This window comes from Mastigoproctus giganteus, chromosome 3, assembly GCF_048544385.1.
Source record: "Mastigoproctus giganteus isolate SK-2022 chromosome 3, ASM4854438v1, whole genome shotgun sequence".
Lineage (NCBI taxonomy): Eukaryota > Metazoa > Arthropoda > Arachnida > Uropygi > Thelyphonidae > Mastigoproctus > Mastigoproctus giganteus.
In genome coordinates this window covers 147,498,316-147,517,535 of record NC_143577.1, presented here as the reverse complement: position 1 = coordinate 147,517,535, position 19,220 = coordinate 147,498,316, and the positions used below count along the sequence as shown (strand labels likewise).

Below are 19,220 nucleotides of genomic sequence, written 5' to 3'. Positions count from 1 at the left end.
GTCACAGGCTGGAAGTTGGATGTACTTGACACCTTCCCTTTGCTGAATCCATGCAGTAGGACAGGAAAGGCCTGTGTGCAATGGATAAATGCCATTGCTAACGTCATGGATTATGGGTCAAGCTATATCTCTAATACTTAACAAAAGAAGGCCTCTTTCATTATATACCACAGAATATCATATCCGGTTGCTAGAGATATGAGAACAAGGCATTAAATAATGAATTTTAGGAATGGAGAATACATTATTTGTCAGTAATCATATCCTGTTCATACTCATATTCCAGCTACTGGCAAGCTTTCTGATTTCATTAGAGAAGAAATGTTTGCCAAATATACTCTACATATTTAACTTCTACATCATCTCAAACCTGTCTCCTCAAACGATGATTAAATTACCCAAGCATATGAAAAACAAAAGGTACAAGATCAGAACTGAATAGTAAATGTCTTACAGTCTCAGATTTGGTTGTCAAATGAGCATCATTTGGTTCTAATCAGGAAACTATATATTCAGGCTGAATTGTTGGCTTCACAATGCTGTATAAAAGTTTACAGTAGGAAGCAGCCACTTCCTTCTGTCTAGTAAAATTATATACACTACTATAGGACCATACCAGACATGAAATAGTCATTTTCTTCTCAGCACGTGGTTGCTTTGGACTTTTTGCATCAAGAGTGGCTTTATGTCTCCATGAAGTGGTTTCCATCTTCTTCTTAGGGATAGAATGATATACTGAATTGTACATCATTGTTTTTGTTACTGACAAAACCGATTTAGACTGAAGTCTCAAGTTTTTTTCATAATGATTATTATTTTATTGAATAGCATTTAGAAACAGCTCATTAATTGTGGCACTGTAATTAACCTTTGCAAATGTAGTTACTGTTTATAGTCATTAGTTAATTATCATGGAGCCGATGGGATAGCTCACACCTCACTTATCATTATTCCTTTGCTAAAGTTGAGTTTGTTGCACAGTTTATCTAAACTGATATGTTTGTTCATTAGTGCACTAAAATGTATTAGGTGTTGCTTTGACTAGTCTACTTCATGTGTAATACAATGTATTGTATTACCATTAAACCCTTTCAAGAGTGAGTTCCTGGATATGTGTAGTCAAGTTAAGTGTTTCTTTGTGGAATTTAATTTTCGTACATAACTTTTTAAATATTCATTTGTTCTTATTTTGACTGTATCGTCCAATAAGTGAAATTATTGTCAAAAGTCAAATCAGATTTAAAAATAATCACGACAAAAAATTATGAAGTAATAAACTCAGTTCATTTCTTTTTGAAGGAAGTAATAATAACAAACTTATTATATTTATTAATATATCACTTGTTCAGTTTCCATTGACTTATAAATCAGAACTTTCCCTCAAATTTATTCAGTTTTGCTTTTTGTATTCCAAAATTAGAAAACTAATACTAACAGATACAAATTTTTAATTGTGATTTTCAAAACTATTTAAAATTCTCTTTGTACTCTAGTGTCCACTAGGTCAGAGGAGTTTAAAAACTAAGGCTGGACATTAATTTTGGAACTGTCGAGCACTAAATTTTTTCAGTGTTCGTATTTATTCTGGAATACAGCTGAATGTGGCTGCACCATAGTCCCAGTATGACATGGATTCCTTGTGAAGGGATCACATTTCTATCACTGGAATATAAATTATGCTTTATATGTTAGGAACCATATGTTCATGAAAACTTTGAACAACCACAGCATAAACAGTTCAAGAAATTATTTTTTGAGGAAAATGTACCTCCTAACAGTCATCAATAAGAGATTACATTGTTAATTTCAGTAAAGGATGTATTTTCCACATGTTTACTCTGTAATTTATAAAAATTGTTAAAACTGTCAAGAATGGTTTCATAAAGAATTTTATATTTGTAAAATCTTTTTAATTCAATAGTTATGATTCATTCATCATTCATCATCAGCCATTTTCAATCCACTGCAGGATGAAGGCCTTTCTAGTTCCTTCTGTTTTGAGCACTGGCCATCCATTTACTACCCAAAAACTCATGAATTTCATCTATCCATCTCCGCCTTTGTCCTTCAGGTTTTCTTCTAGCTCCTCTTGGGTACCATTCTGTTATTTTCTTAGTCCATCTGTCATCATGTCTTCGAGCTATGTGTCCTGCCCAAGACCATTTTAGTTCTTTAGTTTTGATAAGAATGTCCTTTACTTGAGTTTGCTGCCTAATCCATGTGTTTCTCTTCTTATCTAACAGTTTGATTCCCAATATAATTTGTTCCATTCTTCGCTGTGTAGTTCTCAGCTTCTCTTCCATTCTTTTGGTGAGTGCCCAAGTTTCACTTCCGTAAGTCATGGTGGGGAGTATACATTGGTTCATTATTTTACGTTTCAGACAAACTGGGATATTGCTCTTCAGTATGTGACTATATTTCCTGAATGCTATCCATCCAAAATTTATTCTTCTCTTGACTTCCAGCCATTTATCATTATTACAGCTAATAACTTGTCCCAGATAAGTATATGACTCCACCTTTTCAATTACTGCTCCTTCAATCATTATTTCCCTTTCCGTGGCATACTTGTTCATCATTACTTTTGTTTTAGCCATATTCATCTTTAGTCCAAAATCCTTTCTAACTGTGCATAACTGATTAAGATTTTCCTCTAATTCTTTGGGATCGTGGCTTATAACCACAATGTCATTTGCAAATCGTAAATGGTTTAGGTACTCTCCGTTCACATTGACTCCCTTCTGCGACCAGTCTAATCTTCTGAAAGTTCCTCAAGGGCAGCAATAAACAGCTTCGGAGATATTGTGTCTCCTTGTCGAACTCCTTTCTCGATTTTAAATTTGCTACTGTCTTTGTCTAGTCTAATAAAGGAGGTAGCACTCTCATATATTTTCTTCAAAATCATAATATATGGGGTATCTGTGCTTTGTCTTTCCAGTGCCCGAAACATTGCCTTATGCTGTATGGAGTCAAATGCCTTTTCATAATCCACAAATGCCAGGCATAATGGTGTTTTATATTCATTTGCTTTCTCCATTAGCTGTGATATTACGTGAAGGTGATCCATAGTTGAGAATCCTGTCCTAAAGCCAGCTTACTCTTTCAGTTGATTCTCATCAAGTATTCTTTCTAATCTGTTAGTAATGACCCTTGTGAACAACTTGTAGATGTGGGATAACAGGTTAATTGGTCTATAATTTCGAATTTCTCATTTAACTCCTTTCTTATGTAGCAAAATTATGATTGCATTGTTGCACTCTTTAGGTGTCACTCTTTTCCTAATGTATTTTGTGAAGAGTTTTGCCAGTTTTTGTGTTATGTCTCTTCCTCCCAATTTTAACAACTCTACAGTAACTTCATCTTCCGCCGGGGCTTTCCGATTCTACATGTTCTTCAATGCATGTTCTACTTCATCAGGAAGAATATCGGGTATGTCGTATGTGTTGCTACTTTGCAATCCATCTTCCCCACTGCTGGTGTCATTCCCTCGCTGCTTGTATAATTCTCTATAGTAGTCTTCTGCTATTTGAATTATGCCTTCTCTGCTGTTTATAAGTACACCATCGCTATTCTTCAGTTTCAGTATCATTTGTCTTTCTGTATTACTGCTCAAGGCTGCTGATTTAAATCCTTTGTTTTCCCGTAATGCTTATTCTACTTTTCTTGTGTTAAATCTTCTTATGTCCTCTCTGAGTCTCTTTCTAATGGCTTTGCATAACTCAGTATACTCAATTTTCTCCCTGTCAGTGTTTTTCTTGCTCTTCATTTGTCGTCTTCGGTTCATCATGACAAGTGTTTCTTGATTATTTTTTTCTTCTTTGGATTTCTGTTTCCCTATAGGTTTCTTGGGCTTTATCACTTTCAGAAAGTTGTAATATTCCTCGTCGATATCTTGCTCCTGAGCAGTCTGCAAAAGCTCAAACTTGTTCTTAAGTTCCAGTACATACTGCTTTTTCTCCTCCTCTGTTATCTCAAAGACCTTTGTATTATTTACTCGAGTCAGTTTTTTCCTTTCCTTTCCTACATCTATATCAAGTGTACATCTTACCATTCTGTGATCACTTCCAACATTTACCTTATTCAGGACGGTAACATCATTCACAATATATCTTCTGTTAGTGAGGATGAAGTCGATTTCATTAGTTGTTAATCCATTTGGACTCTTCCATGTCCACTTTCTGTTCACCCTTTTCTTGAAAAAAGTGTTCATTACTGACATTCCTTGAGATTCTGCAAATTCCACAAGTCTTTCACCTCTTTTATTTCTTTCACCAATTCCAAAGTTTCCTATAGTTCCTCTTTCTGCGCTGTTTTCCCTTTTTCCAACCTTAGCATTGAAGTCCCCCATAATAATAGTGTAGTGGGTTTTCTGCTCATCTAGAAGACTCAATTTCGGTGTACATTTCTTCAACCTCTTCATCATCATGGCTTGATGTTGGTGCATAAATCATTATAATCTTTAGCTTGTACCTCTTAGAAATATGCTTAGGCTTAGAAATCTGCATAGTGATTATCCGTTATTTATTTTCCAATTCATGTGTAAAAACGCATGTAATTATTATTATTGTTAATGGTTATGATCATTAATTATAAGAATAATTATGAGTTATCTCACAGTTATTAGTTACGAAAGCATCCTTTAAATCAGGAACTCCCTATGGACTGGACATGTACAAATGTGTTCCCAATTCTGTTCCAGGGAATTATGGAATCACTGGTTAAACAAAATTAATGCATGACCAACTAGATAAGAATGCTATCATACTGCAATTACAGAATGGGTTTGTGATGGGCAGTTTTGTGTCACAAGCTGATTGGATCTGATGAAGTAACAAAGGAACTGGATACAAAAAATAATTTTGGCATCATTTACTTAGATTTCAGAAAAGCTTTTGGCGCATTTGCACAAAAAAGACTGGAGCAGTTTGGCATTACAGGCAAGTTACTGCTGTGGAAAAGGGAGGGGGGGAGGAAGGGATGGTTGGTTGGCAGAACACAAAGATTAGTTATCAGTGGGCACTAATGATATTAGTGGGGCTTCCCACGGTTCAGTGCTGGGTCGATTGTACTCTGTTAATGGTTGTTGATGGCATATCAGTCTTAATGTCTAAGTTTGCTGTTGATACAAATCGGGGAACATACTTTGTAAAAAGGATAGGTGGAATAGGACCAGGGTATGTCTGCCAGGGGCAAAGGTTGATGACGTTGTAGAGCGGATATCATCTTTTAAGGGCACAAAGGGTGATATAGTTGTACACGTTGGCACTAATGATATTAAGAGTAGGAGACCGGCGGAATTACTTAGCAAGTACAGGTCACTGTTGAAAAAAAGCCGTGAATTAGGGTTGAACTTGAAAGTGTCTGCAATTCTGCCCAGACACGATAGGAGGGAGTATATGATGAGAGCCTTGTCGATCAATTCGGCCCTGGAGGGATTGTGCAAGGCTCAAGGGGTAGAATTTTTTTCAGCCTGGACTGTACTTGTTAACAGGAGAGATTGCTTCTACAGGGATGGGATACACTTAAATAGAAAGGGTGCAAGAATTTTTGCTGATGCTGTCGAGGCAGTGTTAGGTGGGTCGGAAAACTGCTAGTTGGGGGGGATACAAGGACTAATAGATTAACAGTAGCCACTGGCAGAGGTGGAAGTGATTCTTGCACTGCTTCTATTCAAATGAGCAGAAGTCTGAAAAACAAGATGCAGGATATTTCAGAGACTGCTGGTAGTCATTGCGTTACAAGTAAACACATGGGTTGTGTTAGGGTAGCTAAGAATAGAAACAGGTGCATGTATACCTGCGTGTACACCAATGCTAGGAGTTTGGTAAATAAATTTGATGAATTTGAGGTATTGCTCAAAACATCAAAGGCAGATATTGTTGGGATATCAGAGACGTGGTGTCACACAGATATAAGTAATGCGGAACTGGAATTTGGGGAATACAATGTATATAGAAAGGATAGACAGGACAGGAGGGGAGGAGGGGTTATGATATTAATTAAGAAACACATAAAGTCAAAGGAAGTGAAGCCAGTTGACATCGATGGACAGGGCAGTGTCGAGTCAGTTTGGTGTGACATAAGCATAGGGAAATCAAAATTGAGAGTAGGAGTGTGCTATAGGCCTAATGACTCTGATGAGTATAATAATATATTGTACAGGGAAATAGAGTGGGCCAGTAAATCAGAGAGTCTTATAATGGGGGATTTTAATTTCCCAGATATTGACTGGAATTTGTGGGTTGGTCACTCGCACACTAGCAAGGCTTTTGTGGATTTATTGAATGATTGTTTTCTACATCAGCATGTTCGTGAGGCAACAAGAGGGAGCAATACTCTTGATCTGATTATCAGTAGTGATTCTTCATGCATTAAGAACCTGCAGATAAATGAACCACTAGGTGGCAGTGATCACAGTGTGTTGAAGTGGGATTTACTCAAGGAGGTAACTACCATCAGAGGTAAAGGGAAGGGCTTTTGTTTTCGTAAAGGCGACTATGATGGTCTGAGACAGTATTTAAATTCTATACAGTGGGACCAACTGATGATGTTACCAACAGCAAACTCAAAATGGGAAGCATTCAAGGAACTAATCTTGGTGGCTACCAGGCTTTACATACCAACTAAGAAATATTGTTCAAGGTTTAGGCCTAAATGGTTGTCAGATGGACTAATGAGACATGTGGCAGAGAAGAAAAATGCATGGGATACATACAAATTAATGGGTGACATGGAAGCCTATGATAGATATAAGTTGGTCTGTAACCAAGTCACAAAGGAGATTAGGCAGGCAAAGGCAGACTACGAAAAATCCTTGGCAAAGGATGCAAAGAAAAACAGAAAGGAGTTCTTTACATACTTGAACTCGAGAAGGAAAGGGATGAATCAGATTGGTCCACTGGATATTGATGGTTCAACAGTTGAGGATCCTGCTCAGGTGGCTAACAATCTAAACGAGTATTTTGCATCTACATTCACGCATGAGGAGTTATTCAGGAAGGAGAATGATGTAGGTAAAGTAAACATTGGCAGTGAGCTGGATGATTTTGTAATAACCGAGAGGAAAGTGGAGGAGAGATTGTTGAGGATAAACATAAAAAAGGCACCTGGGGTGGATGGGATCTATCCAGTTATATTAAAGGAGGCAGCAAAGGAAGTATGCAAACCCCTAGCCATAATTATGAGAACTTCTTTGGACTCAGGGGAGGTACCCATAGACTGGAGATGTGCAAATGTAACCCCAATTCACAAAGCAGGATCAAAGGCTGACACAAGTAATTATAGACCTGTTAGTTTAACTTCTGTTCCAGGTAAATTAATGGAGGCACTGGTTAAAGAAGCACTGCAGGATCATCTAGACAAGAATTCAGTTATAGCTCAGACGCAGCATGGTTTTGTTAAGGGCAGGTCTTGCCTGACCAATTTGATTGGATACTATGATGTAGTCACAAAAGAACTGGATGCAGGGAATAACTTTGATATTATATATTTGGATCTTAGAAAGGCTTTTGATACTGTTGCACATGGAAGACTGCTGCACAAATTGGAGCAGTGTGGCATTGGAGGCAAATTGCTGCTATGGATAAGGGGATGGTTGAGTGGCAGAAGACAGAGAGTGGTAATCAATGGACACTGCTCAACGTGGACTAATGTTATTAGTGGAGTTCCTCAAGGTTCAGTGTTGGGTCCATTGTTGTTTTCGGTGTTTATGAATGATATTGATGATGGGATATCAAGTTTAATGTCTAAGTTTGCAGATGATACAAAGGTTGGCAGGGTCGTTAAGGACACTACTGACGCTATGCTGCTGCAACAGGATCTGGAAAGGTTGAACAGATGGGCTGAGAGGTGGCAAATGAAGTTTAACATTGACAAATGTAAAGTACTACATATGGGTAACAGTAACCCCAGAGCAATGTATCAACTCTGCGGTACTACACTGACAGTGGTGGAGAATGAAAAGGACCTGGGGGTAATTGTGCAGGCAGATATGAAGTTCTCTGAGCAGTGCAGACGAGCTGCAAGAGTAGCTCATGGTGTCTTGTCAATGATATACAGGAATTTTTCTAGCAGGGATAAGGAGGTGATTATTCCCTTGTATAAGGCAATGGTTAGGCCACATCTTGAGTACTGTATACAGGTCTGGAGGCCTCATTTCAAGAAGGATGTAGAGCTGCTGGAACGGGTACAGAGAAGGGCAACAAGATTAGTAAATGGAACAAAGGGTTGCTCTTACGAAGAAAGGCTTAAGTTTTGCAAATTACAGAGTCTGGAGACTAGGCACCGGCGAGGTGATCTGATAGAGGTGTATAAGGCTTTGAATGGTTTGAGCATGCTCAATGCCAATGGGATTCTTCATCTTTCTCAGAATAATCACCTCAGAGGGCATAAATTCAAATTGAGGAAGGACGGATGTCGGATAGATGTGCGGAAATTTGCCTTTGGCCAGCGGGTGGTTGGTTGGTGGAACCGACTTCCATCACTTGTTGTTGAAGTTGATAGCCTAAACAAATTTAAAGCTCAACTGGACAGGTATTTTGAACGAACGGAGGGGTGAAATGGGAGAGGGTTTTTTTTTTTTTTTTTTTTTTTTTGGCTGATGCTGAATAAGCTTGCTTTCTTGCATCATATGCCTCTACTAATGCTAATGCTAATCTGCAAACTTACAGTAAGCTGGGTCTGCTATTGCAACAAAATCCAGAAAAGTTAGGCAAATGGGCTGAGAAGTCACAGTTGAGGTTTAACATTGACAAATACAAAGTACCAGCAATCCCAAAATAACATACCAACTGTGTGGTACTACTTTCAGGATAGTGAAGAATGAAAAAGACATAAGTAATCATGTAGTCAGATAAGAAGTTCTCTGAGCAGTGCAGATGGGCTGCTAGGACAGTTCATTGGTTTTGTCAGTAATATAAGAACTTTGCCTGCAGAGATAAGGAGGTGATTATTGTGTTGCTTAAGTTATTATTTAGGCCACACCTACTGCATACAGGTGTGGAGATTTCATTTTAGGAAGATATGGATCTGTTGGAATGGATGCAGGGAAGAGCAGTGAGATTGAGTGGAACAGAAGGGTGCTTACCAGTAAAGGCTAGAGTACCTAGTCTCTAGATACTGCAAAATACAGTATCTAGAGACTAGGCATCTGTGAGATCTGTTTGAGGTGTAGAAGGCTTTTGAATGGATTGAGTAAGCTCAGTGCTGATAGCATTTTTCCTATTACTTTGACTACACACATGAGGAGACATAAATTCAAATTGAGGAAGGATGGTTGCAAGGTAGATAGGTGGAAATTTTCCTTTAAACAGTAGATAGTTGCTTGTTGGAACAAACTATCTGGTGATATGGAAGTTGAGAGTTTGAATAAATTCAAGAAAGAACTAGACAACCTGTTAGAAGCAGTCGGTAGGTAGTATGCAAAGTTTTTTTTTCTTTTTGGATGATCTCTATAAGCTTGCTTTCTTGCATCATTTACCATTATTAATACTACTATACTTAATGCTAATTATTTTTGTATGATGACCAGCTGTGCAGTGGCATAAGGTGCACTAAGCAATATTCATTCTGTGCACTGTGGAAAAAAATTAGATGGAACTACGTTTACATTTGATCATTTCAACAATGAATACAATAGTCAATCCTATTTAGCAGGCATGTGTACTTGAACCACACTCCATGTGTACTGCTGCAATCTCACAGTTAATCACTCTGCTACATTAGGCACTTAAACCAGCTGTTATAAATTGTCTGCAATTACTTGGAAACACAGATATGATATGGTAACACATGTATGAATATTTATAGATAATATGTACATGATTGGACACATCTGAAATGACCTCAACACACATATGATCCTGCCTAAAAGTTTGGAATCATGTTTAATTTTTTTATAATTTTAAAAGTTTTTATTAAAATAGGACCAACTTTTTTACCACTTTTTATTAAAATATTTTCTGTTATGTATAAAATCAAAAAAGAAATATTTTAGAAATTTCTAGAATATTCTAGAAAGAGGGGCAAGATTTAGATGATTCTAGAGTGTTTTGCAGTAATATAAATTGAGGAGTAAGAACTCTAACTTATAAAATCGAACATCTGTCATTAAGAATGAGTGGTGTAAGTTGTTTCGTCATAAACATGGCAAGAAATAAGGAACTAAGCGTTGCAAAACAAAGTGCTGCTGTTACAACTCTATATAAAGAAAGTTTTTTCTATGAGAAGTAATGGCAAAAAACCCTACATTTTTCATTTAAAGGAGTACAAACTATCATTCAACGATTCAAGGAGACTAGCAGTTTAAAGACATAACATGATCAGGATCTTGCATGTAATAATGGAAGCACAAGATAAGACCATAACACTGATTTCTAAACACAATCGACAACTTACTGCATCTGACATCCCAGCTTAGTTCAATAAATACTCCCTATTTTACAAGTTGTAGACACTGGAGTTTCTCCCTTGTCTACATCTCAATAAAAGCTCTATTGGTAGTGGTGGTGGTGGTGGTGGTTCCATCATGATCTAGGGTTGCTTCTGATTTTCTGGAGTCAATGACATTGTCAGAATTGAAGGAATTTTTAAAAAGAAGCCTATAAAAACATCCTTGAATATAATGCAATACCCCCTGGACTTCGACTTTGTGGAAGAAATTTATATTATAACAAGACAATGACACAAGAGTTTCTCTCTTGTCTTTTTTTTTTTTTTTTTTTTATGAAAACCCCAAACACGAAAGGTATCAAAACCTATAGTACTTAGTACCGTGCATGGGTTGAAGGAGAAATATGGGGGTAGGGGGTGCCGGAAACTTTGCTCTAGACTAAACATGGGTTTCACCACTTCAAGCCTCCAATAAGCAAAGTGGTGGTATTTCACCGGTTGATGAAAGTCATCTACCACCTATCTACATGCATTGTAAAACTTTGTCTTAAACAAACAGGCCATATAGTAGTCCAAAAACCCTTATTAAAACTGGAAAAAAAATGGGTGGTTTGGGCTGAGAGCCATCAACATTGAACAATTGAAGAGTGGAAAAACACTGTGGACGGATGAATCCAAATTTGAAATTTTTGGATCCAAGCATAGTTTGCAAGACAATCAGCTGAAATAAAAATAGTGCCATATTGTGTAATGCCTACAGTCAAGCATGGTAGTGGTTCCATCATGATCTAGGGTTGCTTCTGTTTTTCTGGAGTCAATAACATTAACAGAATTGAAGGAATTTTAAAAAAGAAGGCTATAAAAACATCCTTGAATATAATGCGATATCCTCTGGACTTCAACTTTGTGGAAGAAATTTTATATTACAACAAGACAATGACTCAAAGCACATCTCTAAGCTGTGCAGGGACTTTTTGAGACTAAACAACCAGAGGAGGTATTGCAAATTATGGTGTGGCTAACCTAATCATCTGACTTAAACCCAATAGAGCTTTGATGGGATCATTTAGACCATCAAGTCCGCAAAGTCTGCCCATCTTTACAAAATTTATGGATAACCTTGTAGATTGCTTGGAATAATGTGACACTATTATAAAACTAATAGTGTCATTACATAACACTATTATAAAATTAGTGGTAAGAATGCCATGTCTCTGTAAGGCAGTGATAAAATCTCATGCAGGATATTTTGTTTAAAAATTAGTATAGTTGTTAATCATTTCAATATTTTTTTATGTATATTTTTCATTGCTTGATAAAAAATCTTAAAATACTTTATAGTGTGTTTTTTAATATTAACCCATTTATGCTTAAAGTCAGAATTTTTTATGAATTTTACACTTATGTGAGAAACAAGGACAATTAAAACTTAATGACTTGAGAAATGCAGTTTAATTCATCAAAATATGATTTACATTGAAAATACAAGGTGTCCTATATATAGGCTGGTGTCCTATATATAGGATGCTAGGAAAATACCTTACAGAAACAAATTATTTTTAGTGTTACTGAATATGGTAAGCCTTGAAGGATTTTACCATCTATTACATTTCTCATATCTTGTTGTTTTCATATGAAAATTTTCTTGGGGAACAACCCAACATGCATGCATGTCAAATCGACTTTCATTTAAGTTTTGCTGTGGTCTTCCTTGCTGGCCTTGTTGTGTATTACAATATCACTCTAAATAAAATCTAAATAAAATTCTATGAAACCTAATAGGTCCATTGCATCTTTTCCTTTGCATGTTCTATGTAGCTGCCAGGCATTTTCCTTGAATACCATTTCTGTATTTTGATATATTCTGGTCCATTGTCTATTCCTAACGTGTTCGTTGTAAACTTTTACAAGATATGGCAGTTGTATAAGTATTTGCTTTTTAGGATGAATACCCTAAGTGGTACTACACTTAGGCTGGTAGAAAATGTAAAAGACTTGCGAGTAATTGGACAGTCAAGTATGAAGATTTCTGAGCAGTGCAAACATGCTGCCAGAGCAGGTCATGGGGTATTGTCAATGATATACAGGAATTTTGTTAGTAGGGAAAAAGTGATTATTCCTTTGTATAAGGCAATGGGTAAGCCATGCCTTGAGTACTGCATACACATCTGGCGGCCTCATTTTAGGAAGGATGTAGAGTTGTTTGAGTGAGTACAGACAAGGGCAACAAGATTGGTGAGGGGAACAAAGGGGTCCTCTTACCAAGAAAGGCTTAAGTTCTGAAAATTGCAGCATCTGGAGACTAGGCACCTGTGAAGTGATCTGATTGAGAAATGTATAAGGTCTTGAATGAGTTGAGCAGGCTCAATTCTGATGAGATTCTTCCTCTTGCTCAGATTATGAACCTGAGGGGGCATAAATTTAAATTGAGGAAAGATAGTTGTAGAATAGACATGCAAAAATTTGCCTTTAGTCAGCAGGAAGTTTATTGCTGGACCAAACTTCCATAGGTTTTGAAGTTGATAGCTTAAATAAATTCAAAGAGGAACTGGATAAACTTTTAGAGGGAATGGATGTGTGAAGTGTTTTCTTTTCTTTTTTTTTTTTTTTTTTTGGCTGATGCTGCAAAAGCTTGCTTCCTTGCATCACTCTACTACTATTACTTCATGGTTTGCATCTGTTCTAAAGTCAAATGAGCCTTTTATTATCCTTTTTTTTAAATCATTTTTCTTTTCCACTTTGCAATTTTTGAGTCTGTTATCATGAATGGTTCCTGTCACTTTGACTGACATCTCTTAACTTTGCCATTAGCTTTATACTAGTGAAAAAGTTGTCAAAGCATAAATGAAAAGGTTTTGGATTGCATTTCAATAGAATTTCAACAATTTGACCACATGATCTCCCCCTAACCCAAAGCTATTTTATTAAAATAGGACCAACTTTTTGGTCCTACTTTAAAAAAAAAAAAAATCCCATTTCACTTTTTTTCTTCTTCTTCTTTTTTTTTTTTTTTTCTTTTTTTTTTTTTCAATGAAAACCCCAAACAAGAGAGATATTAGAACCTATTTTTTCAATGAAAACCCCAAACAAGAGAGATATTAGAACCTATAGTATACTTGTTGACATTGGACTTAAACTTCTGTCTATAGATTGTAATTTTCAGGAAATACATGTGGAAGAAGGTTGTTCCAGAAAGCAGAAGTTGAATGAATAAATGAGGAAGAAGAAAAGTTGGTTCTGTGAGTTTGAAGTTGGACAGTAAATGGATGTCGACTGTTTGCGCAATGTGTTCTGATTGATTTGGAAGAGAGAACGGGAATTATAGAAGCCAATTCTGAAGAACCGTGCCCATGGAAGTATCTATAGAAAGCATGCAACAGAAACAGAATATCTATGAGACAGACTTCTGGGACTCTGTTACAGATAAGTCATTAATTAACCTAACTCTTTTCAATGACATCCAGAAGCCTGAGAGAGGTTTGGGAGCACTGCTCCATTGTAGGGTAGATTTGTAATTTTACAGAGTGGGCAGCTGTTTGGAAGAAGAGTAACGGCAAGCAAGAGAAAAGCCAGTTTTTTTAGATGCAGAGGAAGTAATATTTGTAATGTGCTTATGCCAAGAGAAATTAGAAGTGTGGGAGAAAGAACTGAAACTTGGGGAACATCAGCATTAGTGGAGAAGTTAAAGGCAGAGAGCCACCAACCTGCAGTGAGCAGTCAGAGAGAAAACTAGATTCCCAATTACAAAAAACAGTTGGCAAACCATAAGATGGAAGCTTATGACCTCTATACCAAATGCTATCAAAAATCTTTAAAATATCAACAGCATCTGTTTGGGTTTCACCAAACGTTTCCATTGATTTTGTGCATAGATGAGTAACATAAGCCAGAATATCACCAGTGGATTGACACTTACAGAATCTATACTGGCAATCATTGATCAGATGTAAGGTTTCTAGAAGAGTTGGTGGTTAATTGTTTTCTCCATTACTTAGATAAAGTAGAAGCAAGTGCAGTGGGACAATAATTGGATGAGAGTTGTTCTGTCACCCTTTTTAGGAACTGGCTGGATATGAGCAAATTTCCAAACAGAAGGGAAAACACCTTTGGAAAAGAAAGTGAAAAAAGGTGACACACAACAGGAGGAAGTTCAGGAGCACGTTTTGAGAACAAGTGGAGAAATGCCATCAGGACGTGGAGCTTTCTTAGCATCAAGATTGTTCAAAATCCTTTTGACAGAAGGCCACAGGAGGCATTGAATGCAGTGTTGCTGGGAATGGCAGTAGGTGATTTACCAAGATCATCAATACATGAGTTGAAAGAAAAGTAGATGCTAGCAGGTCAGCTTTATCTTTGGCTGAAATGACAATAGAACTATCTGGTTTTGACAGAGGTACAAACAGAGACGGGCAAAAGTTGCAACCAATAGTTTTGGCAAGAGACCAGAATGCACAACTACCATTTGGACAAGAAGCAAGTTTTCTACTTTTAGCCTGTACTAAATCTAGTAATAACTGCTTTTTAATTGGTGCGAACTTTGGTGTAGTCAGAAAATGAACCTGGAGATTTGGATACAAGCCAATTACAATATGCAATGTTCTCTTGAACAGCATTTAACACATTCATTGGAAAATGAAGGTTCAGATAAAGGATGAGATTTTAAGGTGGAGTGTGGAATAAAGGATTTTATCCTTATAAGAATAATTTCACCGACATGATCTGTGCAAATGTTGACATCAGAAGATTTGAAATGGTAATCCGACCAAGGAAAAGAAGAAAAGAAATCTCGCAGATCATCCCATTTTTCATTCTTGTAATGCCAAACAACACTAGGTTGAGAATGGCCACGAGAGAAAGGAGCCATTGCAAAAGAGACCATCATGAAGTTGTGATCTGAAGTACCTAGAGGACCACTCACATCATGTACTTAGAAGGGTTGTGAGAAAAAGTCAAGTGTGTTGGCTGCGTGGTTAGGATTGTCTGGTTTTCTGGTAGGTAAATGAACAATCTGTGTGGGTTCATTAGTAATTCAAATGCATCAGCATCCCGACCAGTTCGCTCCGTGTGACTAGAAAACAGAATCCAGCTGGAGTTGTGAACATTAAAATCACCAAGGAAAATTACTTCACTGTTAGGAAAGTTAGACTGAGAAAGTCGAAGTTTCAAAGAGAGTTTACCGATTAATTATATGAAGCTGCCTATTAAAGAAATTTTTCACTTAATTAAAATAAACTATTAGTTGAAGCCAACTATATCATATTTTTAGACAAGGTATACAAAAAAATTTTTGGTTTGTCAATAGGATTGAGTCTAAGTGGTTTAATATCAGAGGTCTACCTCTCAGTGATTGAGTGTATACATTTGACATCTTTTCTACCCCACATTACATTAACATCTATCATAAACCAACAAATATCAGTATTCTGCTGAATTATAACAGCTGTTACCTGTTCATCTACAAAAGGTCTATTATTTTTAATCGATTTCTCAATGCCTACAATTATTCAATGACGGAATCTGCTTTAGATTCAGAAATACAGATATTAACCAGCAGATTCTTAAACAGGGGCTACCCCCTTTCCACAATAAACTAAATTCGGGTAAGGATAGAATACAAAAAACTGCACCAACCAACAATAGTTACATCAAAAAATATTTCTGTTTCTGTTCTATACATTGACCAGTAGCACAAAACAGCTTAACAGATTCTTTAAAGATACCAAATTTGAAATTGTGCCCAGACCAATACAGAAATTACACTATACTGAACAATCACTCAGTCATTTCCTCTTTTCACAAATAAATGACCTGTTATACATTTCTTTCAGTGATAACCTTTGTCTTACCAGGGCTCAACTTCATGCATGCTGGATTTGAGAGTAAAGCTTCATGTGTCCTCAGTCCATGCTTCTTGTTCAGCAGCATCAGAATTGGCCTTTCATGCTGTTAACAAAAATTATGCATTTTTATTGAACAAAGCCAAAATACTTAGTGTCCAACGTTATTATACTAAACTATTAATTGCAGAAACCATCAAAATTAAATGACATGAGAATTCTGTTAGTGTTTGCCATCCATATCTAATCTCTGATTCATGGTCTTTTACGCACATGCATGAAGACAAATAATCGTGGTCTTTTATACGCGTGCATGAAAACAGATAATCTCTCTCTTTAAGATTCCAGTTCACATGTATTCGGTGTTTTTTTTTTGTGTTTTTTTTATTCCTGTGATCAAGACATGGTCAAAGTGCTGTCAGCTTCAGGAAGGAGTCTTTTTTTTTTTTTTTTTTTTTTCCCTTCAAAGTTTGTTAGACTTTAGTTTTTTAATTTTTTTAAATTTGTTTTTAATTAATTTTATTACTGTAATCATTTTGCATTAATTTTATATTCAATTTGATTGCTGGAGATTGTTATAAGGAAGTGTTCTACGTATCATATTGAGGTAAATTTCTCTTATTCTTTTACAAATATTGAAATACAATGTAGAATGTATTGAGCACCGTAGCTCTGTTTTATACCAACAAACTGACAAGAAAAGTATTGAAACCAGTTCAATGACTGGAGGAATTATTTCACTCTTAAGTTGGTTACTCAAGTAGGATATTTTCACCAGGCAATTTTGCATAAGCAAGCAAGCAAGCCTTTACAAAGCAATATGGAGACATATATTTACTATAATATATTGTATAATAATTTAATTAGTATTGATATATTTTCATGGACTAATGTTTTGTGTGGTTACCATAAGGTTTGGGATTAGACCCCTCATTGTTTATAATATTTGTAAATGATATTGATGTAGCATTTGAAGTTTGATGTCTAAGTTTGTTAAGCAGGGGGGTTAGTGATATTCATCAAGGTATGTGGACAAACTGGACAGATGGAAAAATGGCAATTCAGATTTAACACAGAATTGTTAAGTACTGCATTTGGGTAGCAGTAATCCCTGACTAATATATCTTTGTGTAGCACCAGAATTAATATAATTGATATGTAAAAAGATCTAGAGGTAATTGCAGTCAGACAAGACGTTCTCTGAGCAATGCACATAAGTGGTAAGAACACATGGGGTTCTGTAAGTGACATAAGGAAACTTGCCAGCAGGATAAAGAGGTGATTATCCTGCTATATAAAATGAATTAGAGGATGCTGAGAAAAGCAACAAGATTAGTTAGATATACAAAAGGATATTATTACCAAATAAGACTTGGGGGTTCTGAAAATTACAGCTTCTGGAAACTAGAGAACTACATGATGACTTAATTGAAATGTTTAAGACTTTAACACTTTTGCTGCTGGCTTTACCAACATCAGTTTCGAACTGGGATTGAGTCAATCTGGACAAAACATTTTTTGGCTTTCTTCTCACTACAACTGAATTAATCAGTCCCTGGTGAAGGTTGCTTGACAGAAATGTCTGGTTTTTCTTTTGTTAAATTAAAGTTCTGAAAGTAGGGTGGTTTCCCTCCAGGTGAATTAAAATCTGAAGCTGCATATTTGCATTCAGGAAGCAGTGAACGTGTTAAATGAATTGGGTAAGTTTAATGCTGATGGTATCTTTACTCTTTGAGATGACGTATCCAAGGAAACATAAACTGAAAAAGGATGGCTTCAGAATAGATGTGCAGAAATTTGTCTCCAACAGACCCATTGATTGTTGGAGTAAACCTCCACCTCAGGTTTTGTGGAAGTCAGTAGTTTGAATAAATTTGAAAGATTAGAAAAATTTATGGTTCAATCAATTGAGAGTGGGTAAAAAGTTTTTTTTTTTTTTTTGCTCTGTCAAGTGACTATTAAAAAAAAATAGTGAATGTGCTATTTACAGAGTTCTAATGCACATTTTTCTTGTTTTCTCTCTCTCTCTCTCTCTCTCTCTCTGTACAGTGGTAATCGATACAATGGAGACCAAACTTCAAGCTACATTAGCTTCTCAACAGATGGCACCAGCATCAAAATCTTGAGGTTCCTGTAGGCACATAAACAGCTACTAAAACGTAGAACTTTGATCAACACACATTTATGCTTCATGTTTTTAAAATATTTTCCTTCTTTATTGAAGGTTATATTTATCTTTGTGTGTATGTGTTCTGCTTGTTAAATAAAAGTTTTAATATTTCTTCCTCCCGCTGGAATGCATCACTGTAAAAATGTATGAAAATAGATTGCAGTTAATTGTCAATTTACTGCAATTCTGTTAAATTCTGTTAACTGTTTGTTTTTGTGTGCTTCAAAAATGTGACTCTAAACCTTATTTGTTTTGATAAGTGGGTAAGATTTGTTTTGAAAAATTGATAAATCATGTCACATCATGTAAGCCTTCATATAGTATTTGTTGGCATTGCATTATTTTGATGGTTATATACACATTAATTTTGTGTAAATTAAAGTTTTTTTTTTTTTTTTTTTTAATGTGAGTTTAAAGAATCATAACTCTTTTTTTTTTTTTTTTTTTCGGTAAAGTTTATATCAGTTTAATTAATGTATTATAATTTTGTTTTCATTATTTGTTTCTTTAAATTTTTAAGATAGTATGACATTAAAAAAAATCACTTTTAACTGAGGAGAAAGTATACTTTTCAATTTTAAAAACTTAAGTTCTCTAGACAAACCTTTCAAAACAAGCTTCAAGAAGAATAGTATTCACTTCTTAATTTTTCAGTATTCTGTTTGTAACAGAAAAAAAGAAATTGGCCGATTGAATATAAGTTTTCTTCCAAAATCTAGACTCTTATAGATGTTGTGTAAATCATATTGACGCATTTGTATATGAGATATTTTTTCGTTCCATCATATAGCTATTTTGCAAATGGGCATAACTGAGAATGAAAT

General features: G+C 35.8%; 1 protein-coding gene across 1 annotated transcript in view; it reads left to right on the top strand.

Moving 5' to 3' along the window:
- Pfdn5 (prefoldin 5) overlaps positions 1-18,559 on the top strand; it is a 66,118-nt gene extending 47,559 nt beyond the window's left edge. The window contains exon 5 of the mRNA XM_090370712.1: positions 18,276-18,559. Within this exon, the coding sequence (XP_090226838.1) occupies positions 18,276-18,352 (77 nt within the window). The 3' untranslated portion in view covers positions 18,353-18,559. The remainder of the gene's footprint in view (positions 1-18,275) is intronic.
- Positions 18,560-19,220: the final 661 nt, after the last annotated feature.